Source organism: Pseudopodoces humilis, chromosome 4 (assembly GCF_049639895.1).
Source record: "Pseudopodoces humilis isolate 2021_Gansu_Grassland_sample_001 chromosome 4, ASM4963989v1, whole genome shotgun sequence".
In the NCBI taxonomy this organism is placed as follows: Eukaryota; Metazoa; Chordata; class Aves; order Passeriformes; family Paridae; genus Pseudopodoces; species Pseudopodoces humilis.
The window spans coordinates 29,961,962-29,978,732 of NC_142203.1; the positions used below are offsets into that span (position 1 = coordinate 29,961,962).

Sequence of the window (16,771 nt, forward strand, 5' to 3'; positions counted from 1 at the left end):
TAAGTGCTCTTTTTTGTTTTGCCTAAGGCAAAGTGCCTCTGCCTTTCAGGGAAGTGCAACTCGCCTGCACACACAGAAAAGGGAAGGCCCAAGCACAGCTGTTCCTACATTTATGAGTCACAGCAGGATGGCTCGGTCCCTCTCTCCTCTGCACAACAGACCCCTGATAGCACATGGATTCATGCAGGTGACTGGGGCAAGATGTGCCTGTTTTCTGTGGATCTTCCAGAAAGAGCAGGCACCACAGCAGGTTTAAGCTGTTGCGCTGCTCTGGACTATTTCACAGCTATGCTGCCGTGCAAGTGGCACACCACTGCCATTGCCATTCAACACCAGGCTGACTTCCAACCCAGCCCGGGCTGGAGCCCTCCCCCTGCAGAGGATTACTGCCACAATTACAGCTCCAGCCGACTTAGCACAGCCACAATGAGCAACAGCAAACACTTTCTCACCACTGTCAGCTGACGGCCCAGGGCAGCCGAAAACAACACAGAAAGAAATGATGGGGCAGCAGCTGACTAAGCCACCCAGATTAGAGAGGCTCAAATGGGGCTGAAAAGCAGCATGTACCGCTAACCCAGCAGAACTGCAGCTCCAGCCCTCATCTCAGTTCACCCAAACATGGTCAGGTGGCTCCTGGCTCCAGGAACGCTGAGAAAGGATCCAAACACTGATGCTGCAACACAGAAGCCAGGCAAGAGAGAAAGAGCAGCTGCCTGAAGACAACCATCACCCTCAACACACATCACCTGTCCCTGCACACAAATCTGCTCCTCCTGCTTTCTGTCACACAACCACGGTTGTCTGGCCAAAACCGCTCCCTCCTGGGCCAGGGCAACAGCCCCACACTCCCTTGCTGTGACACCTTTGGCCACATTTCTCCCCAGAAAACATGGGAACAGGCCAAGAGCAGAAACCAGCTATGGCAGCATCCAAAAAGGCAAAACATCATCTTGTCTCCTTCCTGGGGTTCCATCCTATGTTCTGACTTCACCTGCTGCAAGGGCAGAAGCCTGGATTCCCACTGGATCCCAAAAGGCACTACTTACATGGTGGCATCCACGGGTCCATCACACTTAATTTCCCCTCACTTGTGCACATGTGCACACACACACACACACACACTGACCTGTTTACCACAGTGACATGCCTCTGCATGGGGATTTCTTTAGGTGGTCCACTCCCAGCAGCTGAAGGTAAGGCAGATCGGGCACTCTCCACAACAGGTTTCACACCTCCACATGCCACTTCTCTGCCTCGGGGCGGGCGAGGAACAGGCCTCTTACTGCCTTCTTCTGGCATGCTCAAAGACCGAGGTTGACGCAAAGTTCCTTTGGGCTTTCCTAAAGAGTTTGCAGGTACAGCCATGAGTAGCATTCTCCTCCACCCCGTCTACTTGCACCTCCCTGGCACCTTCTGTACTGCCATCCAAAGGGTTTCTTCTCTACTCTAGCTTGTGGACACCTGAACTCCCACGACAGCAGATGTGGCCAAGTTACACGCACAAAGGGACACACCATGTTAGCATTCAGGCCACATTGGGATAAACAAACTCTTGGTCACTTTACTATTTATGTGCTGCATCAATTTTGAAGGTTTCAAACACTTCCAAGGGGATTGATGTGCAAGAACAGTGAACCAACCTGCCTTTATAATCCCTGTCATTCAACTGGGATATGAGCCATTAGTTCAGCTATCCAACTGGCATCCTTGTAAAAAAGCAAGAAGCAGCAAACACTTCATTACACACAACACACAATACACACAAACTGAGACCCACTGTTGCTCCAAGCTGCCAACTAGCAAGCAAATGGGTCTTGCCTGGGCTTAATCCCGGGCCCAATTCCACAGACTGTCACAAAACAGCACAGCAGTGAGGAAAACCTGACACACACTTTAGGAAAACACTGCTACAGCAGCTTATGGAAAAGGTAAGAGGTAAAAGAGCCGAAAATGGGCATCAGAACTTTTGTGGCACTGTGGCACTGGCATCAGCAACAGGAGCTGCTGAAATAGCCACAGATGATGCTGCAGGGACTCCTCACTGTGAGAAAATAGTTCAATCCTCTCTCTCCACAACAGGCCAAGGTCAGCCATAAAGAACAAGCAGCCTCATTGCCACATTTTTTTTGCCTGCTTCTCAACCATGTTTCTCACAGAAGCAGGAGCACATGAAAGCGAAGCCAAGCATCTTCCAGTGACTTTGTTTTTCAAGATCATTCACATCTCATATACACTCCTGAAAAAGGCTTTCCCTCTGATCATGGCTTTCAGATATAGGCACCCTTGTCAAGAACACTCATCCTCCCAAGAACTCTCCACTTGGACCATGGAACTCATGGCCGTAGGTGACACACTGTCACAGCCAAGATTTTTGCTGCAGCAGCTGCACAGTACTTTCATAAAGGCAGGCCCTCTAGAGCTGCCTGTGGCTTACCTGATAAACTGACTGGAGATGTGTTCTTCAGCCTCATCTGACAGTTCACCTGCCGGACTGTTTTCTTCTTGGAACTCCTCTGTCGCGCCACCAGTTGAGCAACTCGCACAGTTTCACTGCAACTAACAGCATGGCAAATGACCTTGTTGGAGCAGGAAAGAGACAGGGGGAAAAAGCAGTCAGTGAGACCCATGCTCATCCACAGCCCTCAGAATTACTTGTATCCCTTTCCAAGCCTGTAACTCTTGGATCATGCAGGCCAGCAGGCAGCTCAGGAAAGGCTTCAGCAGCAGACATGGATCTTGGAGATCTCACTTATGGAAAGTTTATGGGCTCTTTTTCCTCAAGGTCAGGATTAATAAGCAGAAGAGAGACAGTTTTCATGTACAGACTTAGTTGTTTATTTTTCCTTATCTATTACATTCTCACAGACAGCGAGTTTGTCTGCACACTAAGCCAACAGTCTAGAAAATGGAGCCCCAGGTATCTCTTCCCAAGGCCTTTTAAGTGTCAACTACCCAACTATAAAATGCCAATTTATTTATTTTTACTTATAACCCAATAACCAAACGCTTGTGTTCCGTACTGTGGACTTTCATATCCAATCACACAATATTACTAAAATCCATGAAGAAGAAGGTGAAAGAACAAGGCAGGTTAATGCCCTAAACCCTTCATCTTGTTGCAGATATATCACTATATTCTAAAACCTTAAAGTCTAAATTTTCCACTAAGTGATGTAACACACTTCTGTTTAAACTACACACTCACAGTTTCAGTTCTATCAATTTCAGAAGCCTTTTCCATGGTCTCAAACACAGTGTTCTCTTGTGGGTCTGTGCCTGTCAGCACAGACAGCATGAAATTCTCTGTGCCTGGGGTTCCAACACTCTCCTTTTGTGAAACCCCAGAAGAAACCTCAGTGAACCTCAGAAATCAGCAAACCAGACAACCAAAGCCTCTCCATTGCCCTTCCACATTAGGTTAGGCCCCTCTGAGAAACAGTCTGGTTTCTAACTCCCATCCCACAGGCCCACAATCTTGCCTTGTAACTCTGGGAAGCCATGGGGTTGCAGCCTATCCTTATTCCTCCTGCCAAGGCTCACTAGAGGCTCTGGCACCACGATGGCCATGTGGAGCACAGTTTCCTTTGCTCCACTTACCAAAGAAACTGCACAACTACCCTGGCTGCAACAATCGCCTCACAGGCACTGGGCTGGCCCCCAACAACAGCCCATCCTTGGACAACCATTCAACTGCTGCAAAGGCAGATGGATGAGTACTCCTCCAGGACTCCACAATGACACAGGCAGTTACCCCAAATCTACTAAAAAAATGGAAGTCTGTAGTCTCAGTCATGTTCTGTGGTAGAGGTTGAGAAAGGGTCCCTATCTCAGTAGTGCCATAGGGCCAGCACTGCTGTGTTGCTAGCCATGGCCTCCAGCAAACATCAGAGATGACCATTTTGCACAGGAGCAGGGCAAGAGAAACTCAGACCTTCAGAAATTTCACCAGCACCTCTGAAATTTAGCAAACATCAGCTCCAAAAAGCATCTTTTCTCACAACCAAGACAGGGCAGTCAAAGCAGAAAGTCAAAGCATAAAAACAACAAAAACAAGACACTGCTAAGCAGCAACAGCTTGTTCCAGGGATCTTCTCAAGTCTCCCAGTGTGACCCAAACAGCCCAGCAAAATATGGGCAATGGATGATGACACTAGAAACCAGGCACCTCTTCCTGCAGTGCTCCCTAGCTCATCCTTCCCCCTCCTCTTCCTCCTCCTCTGCTGCACACCCAGCACCTTTGCTGGGCTGGCTCAACACAGAGCCAATACAGGAAGGGTTTCTCCTTCTGAGGGACAGCTCTCCTACCCCAGGAGCTCCAGCTTAAAAATCAGGCAGTGTCTGTGCTGCACAGTTAGCACTGATAAAAACAGCAATCCAGCATTCTCACCACTGTAGTGATTAAACATCAGGAATCACAGAAAACTTGAGGCTGGAAAACATTGCTACAGTCTATGTTATAGACTATGTTGCTACAGTATGTTTACTCAAAGCAGCACCAACTAGACCTAGTTAGGTGGTGGAATATCCCCAGGGGTGAAGAACTCACAATCACCCTGGACATCATCTTCTATTGTTTAGCCAGCCTCACTGTAAAAAAGTGGGCTGTTTTAATGTTTACATGGGACTGCTTTTATTTCACTCTCCTTCTGTTGTCTCTTGTCTGTTCACTGAATACCAATGAGAACTGGAGATGGAGTCTGGCTCCGAGGTTTTTTTACTCCCTTTAAGAAACATATGGATAAGATTTCCCTGAGCTTTCTCTTTTCCAGCACAAACAATCCCTGCTCTCTCAGCCCCATATCAGAGATTTTATGCTCCAGCCCCTTCCTAACCTTCACAATCATTCCATGAACTTGCTTCAGCGTGGCCATGTCTGTCTTGAGAAGCTTAGAACAAGATGTGGTTTCACTGCTGCTGAGCAAAGGAGAATAATCACCTCTGTCAGAGTGCTGGCAACTCTTCCTAACGAATCCCAGTATGCTGTTGGTCTTCCTTTCTGCAATGGCACCCTGCTTACTATGAACTTTGCACCCACCAGAACTCCAGGGCATTTCTCTTACAAGCCACCTTTCATCTGGTCAACCTCAAAACTATACAGGAGCATAGGGTTTTTCTTCCCCAGGTGCAGGACTTGGCATTTCCCTATACTGAACTACAAAGCGTTCCTGATACTCCAATTCTCCAGCTTCTTGAGATCCCTCTGAACAAGTACATTTGTCTGCTCTATCAGTCTCTCCCGTCATCTACACGTTTTCTAAGGATGGTCTCTGTCCCATCACTTTGTTCATTCATGAACATGTTGGACACAGCAGTTTCTGAGCATCTACTCCCAGGGCACATCACTTTGAAGTGGTCTCCCAATGGGTTTTGTTACAGAGGAGGATATTACAATCCCTACCAAAATTCAGTTAAACTACATCCAATGCTCTCCATTCAACCAACCATCTCAATTTGAAAGGGTACTTATTTGATCACATGATTTTCACTTGGTAAACCCTTACTGACATGCCTTGTCTTTTAAGTGCCTGGAACAGCTTTCCAGGATTAGACACTCAACAACTTTCCCACAGTTCAACATCAGGCTGATCTTCCCACCCTTCCTGGCGACGGGCAGTGCTTTCTTTCAGTTCTCAAGAACCTCCCACGAACTACCATGACCTTTCCAAGGTAACTGACACCTGTGGGTGCACTGCAATAATCTTGTGGACTTGTGAACACTCCATTTTTCCAAGTGTTCCCTATCTTAATCTTCCCCAACAAGGTTAAGAATTCCTTGCCCTGCACTTTCCTCTACCTATTTCTATAGTATCTCTAAACTCCTTCCATCTCACCCAATTCTGTTTCTACCTCCTGTTGCATGCCTGTAATGGTAGATTTAAGACAGGAGCTCCTTCTTCACCCACATGTACCTTCTCCAACCTTGCTGAAGACAGAGACTTTGTCATATAGCAGTCTGTACCTGAGTCATAACACATCTTTGTGAAAGGTGAACCTGAAATCCTTCACTCTTCACCCTTTCACAGAAGTCTATGAAACAATGCTCTTTGACTATGGACTTGATGAAGTGAAGCTTGATGAAGCTTTAGTGAAGTGAAACACAGCAAAAGGCTGAAGCTCCTCATTTGTTGTACCTTCTTTCTTCCAATTTTTCTGTTGGCTCTGTATCCCTGTCCCTGTTTCTTCCCATTGCCTGTACACTTAACCAGCTATTTTAAGGACTTTCTTTGGAAGCACTTTCTCAAAACTGGCAGTGCGCTGGGAGCGGTTCTCAAGTGGAAGACACTTTGTCCTCGTCTTCAAGTTATTCAAATAATCAATAGTAAACACAGTCTTTCTTAGGTCCATGTACGTTCGTTTGGTCAGCATCTGTGTAATCCCCCCAGGCTGCTTCTCCCTGCTTCCACGTCATGCATGCTTCCATTTATGGCTCCGCTTTGGCAGTGCTCCTGCCCCTCTTTGCTTTTTTCCCCAGTCATTGGAATATACCATTCTTCAAACTTGAGGAGGCAATCCTTGAAAGCTCACTACCTTTCCTGGATCATTCTCTTCAGGACTGTATTCCAGGAGTCTTCCAAGCAGATTCCTGGACAGACCAAAGTCTGCTCTCCTGAAGTCCTGCATTGCTGATCCTACTTTTTGCTCTGTTTCCCATCTTTCAGGCTTACAGACACCATCTAGCCACAGACACGGCTCTTCCTAGCCTTTACATCTGCAATTGTTGTTCCTTGTTTTCAAGGACCGTGTCCAGCAGAGCATTTCTCCTCATTGATTCATTGTATGTGTCAGGATGTTGAGAGCAGCAGACCCCAGAAGCATCCTGGATTGCTCATACTTGGATGTCTTGTCCCTACAGCAGGTATGGCAGTGGCCCAAGTCCCCCATGAGGATGAAACCCCGCAAATGAAAGACTTCTTGCAGCTGTCAAATGAAGGCATTGTCTGCTTTCTCTACCACTTCTTCCCACCTAAGACATTTGTAACAGACAGCCAACACATTTCCTATACACTGGTCTGTCACTACTCATAAGCTCTTGCTATCTCATCATCTGTCCCAAGACAGCTCCCAGCATCCCCACTGCTCCCAAACTCAGAAGGTCTCACAGGAACTCCTCCTATTCACCACTGCAGCCTGTAACTCCTCAGCAGCCAGTGTCAACCCACAGCAGCATGCTGGATGTGTGCAACAACTCTCCATGACTTCAAAAGAGATCACAGCCCTGAACAACACAAAGGTCTCTAGTTTCTTCTGGTTGTAGCCCAAGCTGTGGACAGTTTTGTGCTGGCACTTCAGAGAGATGTCTGGTTGTGCACACTTCCAGAAAAGCATATGAAAGCCTTCCTCAAACTCCTAGCTAATGGGAGTGGATGCACAGGATAGATCATTTGACCTTTGTTCTCAAAGTCTCAGTATAAAAGTTTTTTGTCCCTATACAGTTTATCATAGTTTTTTAAATGCAGATTTTCACATCTTTGGTACACTTCAGGTTTTTCCTGTTACTAATGTTCTAAGAGATTTTCAGCATTTCCTTCCCTTGTTTCATAGCTATAGTTTAACAAAATGGTTTGAATTAAAATGAATTTAGATGTAGAAAGGGATGGTGTGCATGGGCAGAGCAAAGCAGTCTTCAAATTTCTCCTTTTGAAGGGGCTTAATTATTCAAGCAGAAGTCAAAGTTTTCTTATAGGAAGGTGCAACAACACCCCTTTTAAAAATGAATATGAAGCAAAGCAAAGTAGGGTTCCTTGAAATTATACAATCACCTGTTGCAGGTGCACGGTATTTCAATGAGTCCCCTTGCTTTCTGCACGCTGAAATTAATTCTCATCTTCTGTGGAAATTAGAGGATGTATCTACTGCCTAAAGAAAAAGTCATCAGCTTTAATCTTTCCCACATTGTTCAAGACAGCTAAATTGGTGCTCAGTAGCAAGTGGAACAAAGGACAATTCATATCATTGCTGTCCCAAAATAATCAGTCTGTTCAGCCTCAGTTACCTAGCTAATATCCACCTCCCACAAATACTTTAGGCAGCACATATCATGTGGCACTTCAAGATGAATTTGTATTATTTACTGCCTATTTTATACTACTCCTTGTTGAATACATTTCTTGTGGTACGTCTTGGACAGCTGTCCTGGCAGTAAGGAAAGTCCTTTTAAGACTATCTAGACTGCAGTCAGGAACATCAACTGCTACCAGAGCCCTGGATGTGCATGTCTTTGCTGTCCTGCCCCACTGCCCACCAGGGGATTAAAAGAAGAGGCTGAACATTTTGGAAGTCAGGGTACTCCAGAGCCATGAAGAGAGAATGGCTGACTGTGTGCTCTTGCAGTGGCCTTGTGTGGACTCTGAGCTATGGTATCAGCCTATAATGGAGCTCAAATATGCTGGAGAGAGGTTAACAAAGAGAACAGGCTTATAATGACATATAGCCCAGGTCCTGTAACAAGAAAGCACATGGGAGCAGTCCCAGGTAGCTTAGCAGCCCACATCAGTGCATAATTATGTTTGCCACCCTCTGCTTAATGTCTGCCATGGGGACACTATGGACAGTGGCAACAGGAGGGGCATCAAACAGCAATGTCAGCTCAGTCTTTGCACCTCTCCTACCTCCCAGGTGTTCAACAAATGCTTCCTCTCAGCTGTTTCAGTCATGCACAGTTGGCACTTCTGAACCAGAGTGAGTCCTCCTCAACTACCTCAAGAGCCCTGTATAGTCACTTTCTCCTTTTTCACCTCCTAAAGCCACATTTCACTGTCTTGTAACAGCTGCCACAAGGAAGTGACTGCCTGTAGTGCCATCCAAGAGTTCACAAGGCTCTCAGCACACATCGTATTAGTGGATAAACAAGGATCTCAAGGGAATGGGAGGATACCAGATTACACACTGCAAGGCCCTAGTTAGAAACAGATGGCTATCTGCCAGAACCACCACAAGGAAGCATTTAATTGCAGGATCACAAATGTTTCCAGACCTGAGGTACCTGCAATCCTGTTACTGATGCAGCTGCAGCTGAGGCAGGCTTTGGAGAAAAAGAATCCCAAACTTGCTTATCTGCTGTAAAAGGGCAAATTCTGATGTAAATATGTAGAAAGGGAACCTGTTGCTTAAAAACAGCCACATTTCCAGGTATCAGAACAAAACCCAGGATACCTCTCACCATATTCTCACCACACAGCTAATGAGTTCCAGGTTGCTATCCTGATCCAGCTGAGCAAACAAGGAAGCTCAGTCTTAAGTCCTGTCTCTTTAGACCTGCAATGACAGCTGTACATTGTGACAAATATCCACTAGCTTTTTTGCTCTGCCTCAGGCTACAAAGACTTCAGGAACCCAGACATAGCTCCAACAAAGGAGAGGCTTCAAGCTTGTCATGCAGATTATCTGCAAGTCACACAGCTACACCAGCTATCAAGAGAATGCATTTTGACTTCAAATCAGGAAGTCCAGACTATTGGGCAAGCTGCTTCAAAGGTGGCAGCCACCAGGAAACACTGGTTAGACACCTGCAGCATGAGCAAGGAATAAGGGACAGCTCTTCTACCACACCAATCCTCTGCTAAGATCTGCTTCTCCTTCCTGATCTGTGTGATGACCCTTTATCCCTTGCATGCTTGCCAAACTGAGGCACTGCTTGCAACAACTGCAGCAAGGTACCTCACCTACAGGAGCTCTTCCTCACCACAGCACATATTTGCAGTCCTGTTGCACTGCAACCCATAAAAAACATGAATACTAAGTCCAAAGCAAGCACTGTCAGGCTTATAAGCAGCAGCACTTAAGAGTTTCACTGTAAAAAAAAGAAAAGATACTAAACCCCACCAAGAAGAGATGATTAACACACACAAGTAAACCTTCTTTAAAGTCCCAGGACAAGCCACTAGTATCTCCTCCAAAGTCAGAAATGCTGAGAAAGGGGCCAGATCTCCACAGTCATACAAATGATCTTTCCATACAGAATTCACATTTCCAGGTAAAAGCTCTGCAACCTTACACCTTTTGCATAGATAACCTTGGGTCTGGAATGCAGAGGCAGGAAAATAAGGAGCACTTAGTATCTTATGTCACAGCTTCCACCTCTCCCAGAATTAGTGCAACATATACATGCTACAGAAATCCACAGGACAAAAGGAGGTAAAGCTATGAACCAGGAACATTCTGCAATCACAAAAGCAATTTCTGAACTGTAACTGATTCTTACCTCTCCCATTTTGTTCTCTTCCATTCTGACCACTCCTGGGATACTCTCCAAGTAGCCTTCCAGTGTGTCATATCCTAGGTGCCTGAAGGGAATCAACTCATTGGTCAGGGATCTGTATTCACTCTGAAGTTCTGACAAACGTATGCCATTTTTAAAGGCATGAAGAACAGCTCGCAGGGCTTTTGCAACAAATTCTGGCTCCTGCATCTTCACCTATACCCCTGCCTCCAAAAGAAAAAAAAAAAGGGAAAAAAAAAGCATTCTTATATACACAAACAAAAATCACTGGCTTTTACTATTCAAACTCCCTCCCCCTACAAGCTAGAATGCACAACTCAGTGGCTCATCTCTGGAGACCATGACACTTCTGGGTAGAGTTGTAGGGCCTCGGTTGTGCAAGCCAAGCATAATATGGTATGAAACACACACGGCATGACATTGTCAAAAAGGGCTGACAAAGGAGCACAGCAGCCATCATGCACAGGTTAGCTCTGCCAGACAATCATGAGGCCACACGGCCAGAAGAGGGGTGGACACTGTTAAGCAATTGACCTACCACAGACAAGTACCAGATACTGTACCTGGGACAGGGCAATTCTGGATGTGTGTATAACTGGGGAATGAGAGGCACTCTGGAAAGTGGCCTGGAGGTCCTGCCAATGGGAAGCTGAACATGGTTCAGCAGTGCCCTGGCAGCCAGGAGTGCCACTTGTGTCCTGGGGTGCATCAGGCACAGCATCACAGCCGGGCAAGGGAGGGATTGTCCTGCTCTGCTCTGTACTGGGGCAGCCTCACCTCAAGTGCTGGGGCGGGTCTGGGTGCCACACAAAGAAAGACATTAAGCTGTAATAGAGTCTCCAAAGGGGGGCAACAAAGATGGTGAAGGGCTGTGAGGGGAACCCATATGAGGAGCGGCTGAGGTCACTTGGTCTGCTCAGACTAGAGAAGACTGAGGAGAGACCTCATTGCAGTCTACAGCTTCCTTGTGAGGGGAAGAGGAGCGGCAGACACTGGTATCTACACTCTCGTGACCAGTGACAGGACCCAAGGGAATGGCCCAAAGTTCTGTCAGAGGAGGTTTAGGTTGGATATAAAGAGAAGGTTCTTCACCCAGAGGGTGACCAGAGCACTAGAACAGGCTCCCCAGGAAAGTGGCCACAGCACCAGGTCTGACAGCTCAAGAAGCACTTGGACAATGGTCTAAGGCACACGGTGTGATTCAGAGTCTCCTGCACAGGGCCAGGAGTTGGATTTTGATGATTCTGTGTATCCCCTTCCAATTCTGGATATTCTGTGATTTGATGACACCTTACTAGCTGTGGGGCCAGAACTCCCACTGAAAGTGAGACAGGTCACAACCACCACCCGCTGCCACAGCGCCACTCTGAAGTGGGGGTGTCCCTCTGGAGGGAGCAGAGCTCTTCTGCATGCCCCTGAGCCAGAACCCGCACCAATGTACATGTCTCAACTCCACCATGGAAACAGCATGCATCTGGGGCACGCAACGTCTTACCCACAAGTGTACAACGCCTCGACTCCACGGACTCTTCAGAGAGAAAACACAACTTAAGTCCCCAGGCATGTGATCCTCTGACACAGAGATTTTGTCCTGGCCTTCTGTTTTTTCAACCTGTGTTGCTCATCTCTGGTAGGGCCATGGGATGCCCAGAGCCTGCCCCAGGGATATGCACTGCATGACCATCCCACTGGGCTCTGCCCAGGCATGGAACCTTCTCAGCCTGGACCGAGGGACAGACCGCTTCTGGGGACATGACACAGGCCTTCCTGAGGCCTGCCTGGCGGTCACCTCACAGCTCCACAGCCCTCGGGCACTTCCCAGGGCTCTGTGACACCTCTTGGCTCCTCCCCAAACAGCTCAGTGCTTTTTCTGCAGCCATGCAAAGCGGAAGGCCCAAACCTACCTTTTATCTTTGTGCAATGCATTTCATTCACATCTACAGACTCATTCCATCAGCTCTGAAGAAAGACTGCTTTATCTACCTCAGGCTTAGATTTTACCATTACAAATGTCTCATTTTATATACCTCTAGAAGTATACAGAACTAGCATATCTAAATATAAATTTACTGATTCACTCCTTCATACAGACATCTCTAACTAGCTGCATACTCTGTGCCTGTGCTGCACATAAACATTTTGATATCTGACAACTTCCTGGTACAAGGAAGCAGGAGCTGCAGCACTGAACAAAATGGCAGCTCCCTCCCACAAAATGGTGGCAGAAACCTTCCAGCCAGGGCTCTGGCCCAGGAAGTCTGGGCAGCGCTGGAGGCAGTTTCAAAGCGGGAGCCAGCGCTACCTAAAGCCCTCCCAGCCCCTCAGCTCACAGGCCTGCACACACACAGGGCTTCCCCAGGAACACCCAGCTACACCCACGGAACATTGGTCAGCACCAGGCACAAGTGCTGCAGGGCAGGCTCTGTGCTCCCCGCTGGGCCTCCTCCTCCTGGGCGCTCACTCACCGCAGGGACGCTCCCGCCACTGGAACCTCCCTGCCACGGCCATGGACCAAAGCCACACAGAGCTCTCACACAACCCACCAACAACCCTGCTCTCAAAGCGTGTGCTGCACACAGCCTACAGTCCAACACTGAGCACAGCACACTGGTGCACCTCAAACGCCAGGTCTTCACCCCCCAGCAACTCATGTGCAACACAAGCAGAGCCTGTGCTTCGGGAGAAGGCCACCTCACTCTCCTCAACATGCTCCAGCTCTGGGCACACCACCAGAGTGCCCCTCCTCCAGCACACCAAGGCGAGCGATGGATGCTTGCACGAGGCTCTCTCACATCTGCAGTGCTGCCACGAGGGATCCTGGGAAAGGCTGGTCTGCAGGCTCTCTGCAGAAGAGACTCTCTCCCATCACCGCTTCCCTTCCTGGGGAAGTCACCCTGGGCAACAACACACCCAGTCCAAAAGGAAGAGAAATCCCAACCCCTCAGCACATTTCAGATTCCACCAAACACCCTTCAGTCTCTCCCTTCCTGCACCCAGCTTCACGATGCTCCAGCTCCAGGACCAGGCAATGAGGCACAGCATCAAATCCTTTTCTGCACCATTCCTTGAACAGTTTCATCTCGTGCACACACACAGCACTCTACTAACCCAACCGTACCTCTTTCTCTGAACACTTATATTTGCACACAGGTACACCCATGTCCCTGCACCCACACAGACAGCACAGCCAATACATGTCTTCACATACACATGGTTCTTTCACCCTGCAATTTCTGCCCTTGCTGCTCCAGCAGGTTTCACTGACCGACCCTGCAACAATGCCTCAGCAACACCTGCCCTCACATCTGCCCAACACAGGCACTGCCCAAGAGGAGGAGGAGCACACGCTGAACCTGCACACCTCCACACAGCAGTGGGCAAATCTACACTGGCCACTTGCATTCTCTCTCATCCTTTCAGAGACTTTGCAGCTGGTGCTCTGAGCTTCAAAGAAGATGTGATTGCCACCTGCCAGAAGAAAAAGACACACGAGGTTCATATCTCCTTTGGACCCTCTCAGTTTCAAATGATGTCATGCACCAGAAAAATATGTAAGTGGTGTAAAGTCAGGATTGCATTAAAAAAATCCCAAATACTCAAGCATTGAGAACTACAGCAAAAAATGCTGCTCTGTCTACAACTGTGTTTCAAGCCACATTCATTCAAGAGACATGGAAAAGCTGATGATAAACTTTTTGGGGCCTTTTTGTCTACCGTCTCTTTTAAATAATAGATGCAATGTCAGTATCAGACATGTTAATCGTAACCAATACAATAGTAGGATTAGATCAGAAATAGCAAACAACATATTATAAAGTCCATACCCCTAAACTATATTGTAAGGATCAGTTACAAGGACAAGTTAAATGAGCTGACAGATATTAGGGTACAAAGGTTAAACTGAATCCAGTCTCAATCCACACCTTACAATCTTCCCATTCCTACAGTCAGCAGTTACGCACACTTTTAAGGCAGTAATTGTGAGAACACCGATATATTAACAGAAAGCTACACGTCTCAGAGTATCTTCCGAAGATTTTAAAAAACAGTTTTTGAGTTAAGCTTCTTTAACATTAGGTCGTTCAGCAGTTATGACATTCTTCCGGCGGTTCACTGCCTCCAGACAGCAGGACACTTCATTGGAAACAGAGCCCGAGTCGCCTCATCATCACCAAGTCAGCGCACATCGCCCAAAACACCACTGCCAGCATCTGAACTGAAACTTTCTTCAGAATGCTCAGAACGGATGATCCGCGCTGCGGATCATTAGCCAGGGTATGGAAAAGAGAAAATGCGGACAGCTCTCCCGCAGGAAGGGATGAACTCCTGGAAGCCTCACTTTTCGCAGACTACAAACACTCCCCTGAGGAACACAGGTCTCCGAAGGCATAAAGCATCCACTAACCCACTAAAGACGGGACACTGTCACCGCACAGACTCTGAGGAGGAGCAGCCTCGCACTGGCTGGCAGCGCCCGCTCCTCCGCGCTGCCTCTCCCCTCAGACCGCGAGGACTTACGCCCGGCGGGGTTCTGCTTCTTCCTTCCCACTTCCTCCACCCAGGACTTTCGGACTCTTCCCGTGCTGCCGCCGCAGCCGCCGCAGGCCGGGCAGGGGCCTGGCGGAGCCGCCGCCTCCGTGCGCGGGCCCGAGGACTGGGGGGCTGCGCGGCCGCTCCCGGCGGCGCCGCCCACCCGGCCCGGTCGCCCCCGCCCGCCGTTGAACGGCCCGGCCCGGCCGCTGCCTCCGCCCCGCCCGCTCCGGCCCCGAGCGCCTGCGCGCCACCCGTGTCGTGCCGCTCTCGGGAACGGCCACGCGCGCCCTCGGCCGCGGGAGCCGGGCGGGAGCCGCGCCCGTGCCGCCTCAGGTCGCTGCGCTGGCTTCCCAGGGGACCGGTGGTGCCAAAAGGCAGTAACCAAAGTCCTCTTCCTAGAGGGAGCGACTGAAGAATAACAGCACCGTGCTTCTCTTCTGCAGAGAATCACAGAATGTTAAAGGGTTACAAAAGACATAATGATCTAGTCCCAAGCCCCCCTGCCACGGGCAGGGACACTTTCCCACTAGAACAATTTACTCAAGGCTTTATCCAGCCCGGCCTTGAACACTGCCAGGGTTGTGGAATCCACAGCTTCCCTCAGCAGTCTGTCGTAATGTCTCACCACCCTCACAGCAAAAAATTTCTTCTTAATATCTAACCCAAATTTCTCCTCTTTCAGTTTGTATCTGATTATCCTAGCCCTGCTGCTACAGTTCCTGACAGTAACTTTTTGGTTTTCCTATACAACTTTGAGATACTGGTTGCAGTGAGGTTTCCACACAACTTTGTCTTCTCCAGGTTGAACAGCCCACAACTTTCTCTGTCTGTCTTCATAGGGAAGATGCTGCAGTCTTTTCAGCAACTCCGTGGCCCTTCTCTGGACTTGTTCCAGTAGTTCCATGTCCTTAGGTTGGGGCACCAGAACTGTATGCAGTACTCCTGCAGATCTTCAATTAATTCACTTAAATGCCTCAATTTCAGAGTACCAAAACCCACAGAATTTAGTTCTGCAGCTGGAGCTCTCTCATCACCTCCACAGGTGCGTGCTCCATCAAGGAGGTGCTGTTTGGTGCCTGCCAGCACTGCTTTGGGCCTGCAGCCCTTCTCGGGAAGGCTGTGCTTGCCCAGCCCATATCCAGGTTGTTGCCAATCCCCAGGTGGTGTGCATCTGCATAGGCACCTCAGGCACTGCTGTGTACTTGAAACCTGTAGACTCACAGGTTCAGCTTTCACTGTGTTCTTCAGCGTTCCAAGCACATGGCTGATTTGCTCCCCATGCAAGTGGTTACTAGTGATGGGCAACCCCTCAGCATCCTGTATTAAGGAACCCTGCCACCCTGCATGTCACCTGCAACAGCATTCCTCTCTCTGCAGATGATCACTTCTGTGAGCCAGGCTGGAAGGAGCATCAGGCCAAGCTGTGTGGTCACTGAATAGTGGAGGTCTTCTAAAACCAAGCCAGAGGCTGGCCCTACAGACGGGCACATGACAGAGGTGGAGTTGCTGAACCTCACAGGGGTGTGCCTGCAAGGGGCTCCCAATGGTGAGTACCACCTTCTGCTACGACTGCTACTGCCTCCAGAGGCTGCTTGCTGCCAGAGTCCAGAATCGTCTGACAAAGCATTTTTAGAAAATCCACACATGGGGGATCCTATGTTTAATTCAAAGTTTACTCATTTGAGGCTATTTTCATTTACAAGGGTTTTCCATTTAGTAGAGTGATATGTAAGTTACAGTAAAAATGCACATGAAATTTTGCAGACTCTAGCATTTCCAATTATTGCAGAATCACAGTACAGTTGTGAATCTCATATATGGCCTCTAGAATATGCGTATTGTTACAACACTGTTTTTAACTGGTAGGAGGGAATATGTGTATTGCAGCCAGCTTAGGGCTGGAGCACTCTTTCTTCAAAGGTTCTTTGTTCATAGTTTTTTGACATTTTTGTACTTAATCGTGCTAAATCTAGCTGTCACAGCTAAAATAAGTAAAACAAGACTGTAGGCCAAGAG

At 48.3% G+C, this 16,771-nt stretch overlaps 1 protein-coding gene across 6 annotated transcripts in view; it reads right to left on the reverse strand.

The window, feature by feature from the left end:
- TDRD7 (tudor domain containing 7) overlaps positions 1 to 14,871 on the reverse strand; it is a 46,981-nt gene extending 32,110 nt beyond the window's left edge. For 2 of the 6 annotated variants that reach the window (XM_088054309.1, XM_005529957.3), the window contains exons 1-4: positions 14,741 to 14,853; positions 10,205 to 10,429; positions 2,438 to 2,579; positions 1,130 to 1,343 (exon numbers count right to left, since the gene is read on the reverse strand). In XM_088054309.1, coding sequence (XP_087910435.1) covers positions 1,130 to 1,343; positions 2,438 to 2,579; positions 10,205 to 10,411 — 563 coding nt within the window. In that variant the 5' untranslated portion in view covers positions 10,412 to 10,429; positions 14,741 to 14,853. Of the gene's footprint in view, positions 1 to 1,129; positions 1,344 to 2,437; positions 2,580 to 10,204; positions 10,430 to 11,717; positions 11,776 to 13,583; positions 13,691 to 14,145 lie in introns of those variants that run through there. The other 4 variants (XM_088054306.1, XM_088054305.1, XM_088054307.1 and 1 more) reach the window with 4 other exon arrangements.
- Positions 14,872 to 16,771: the final 1,900 nt, after the last annotated feature.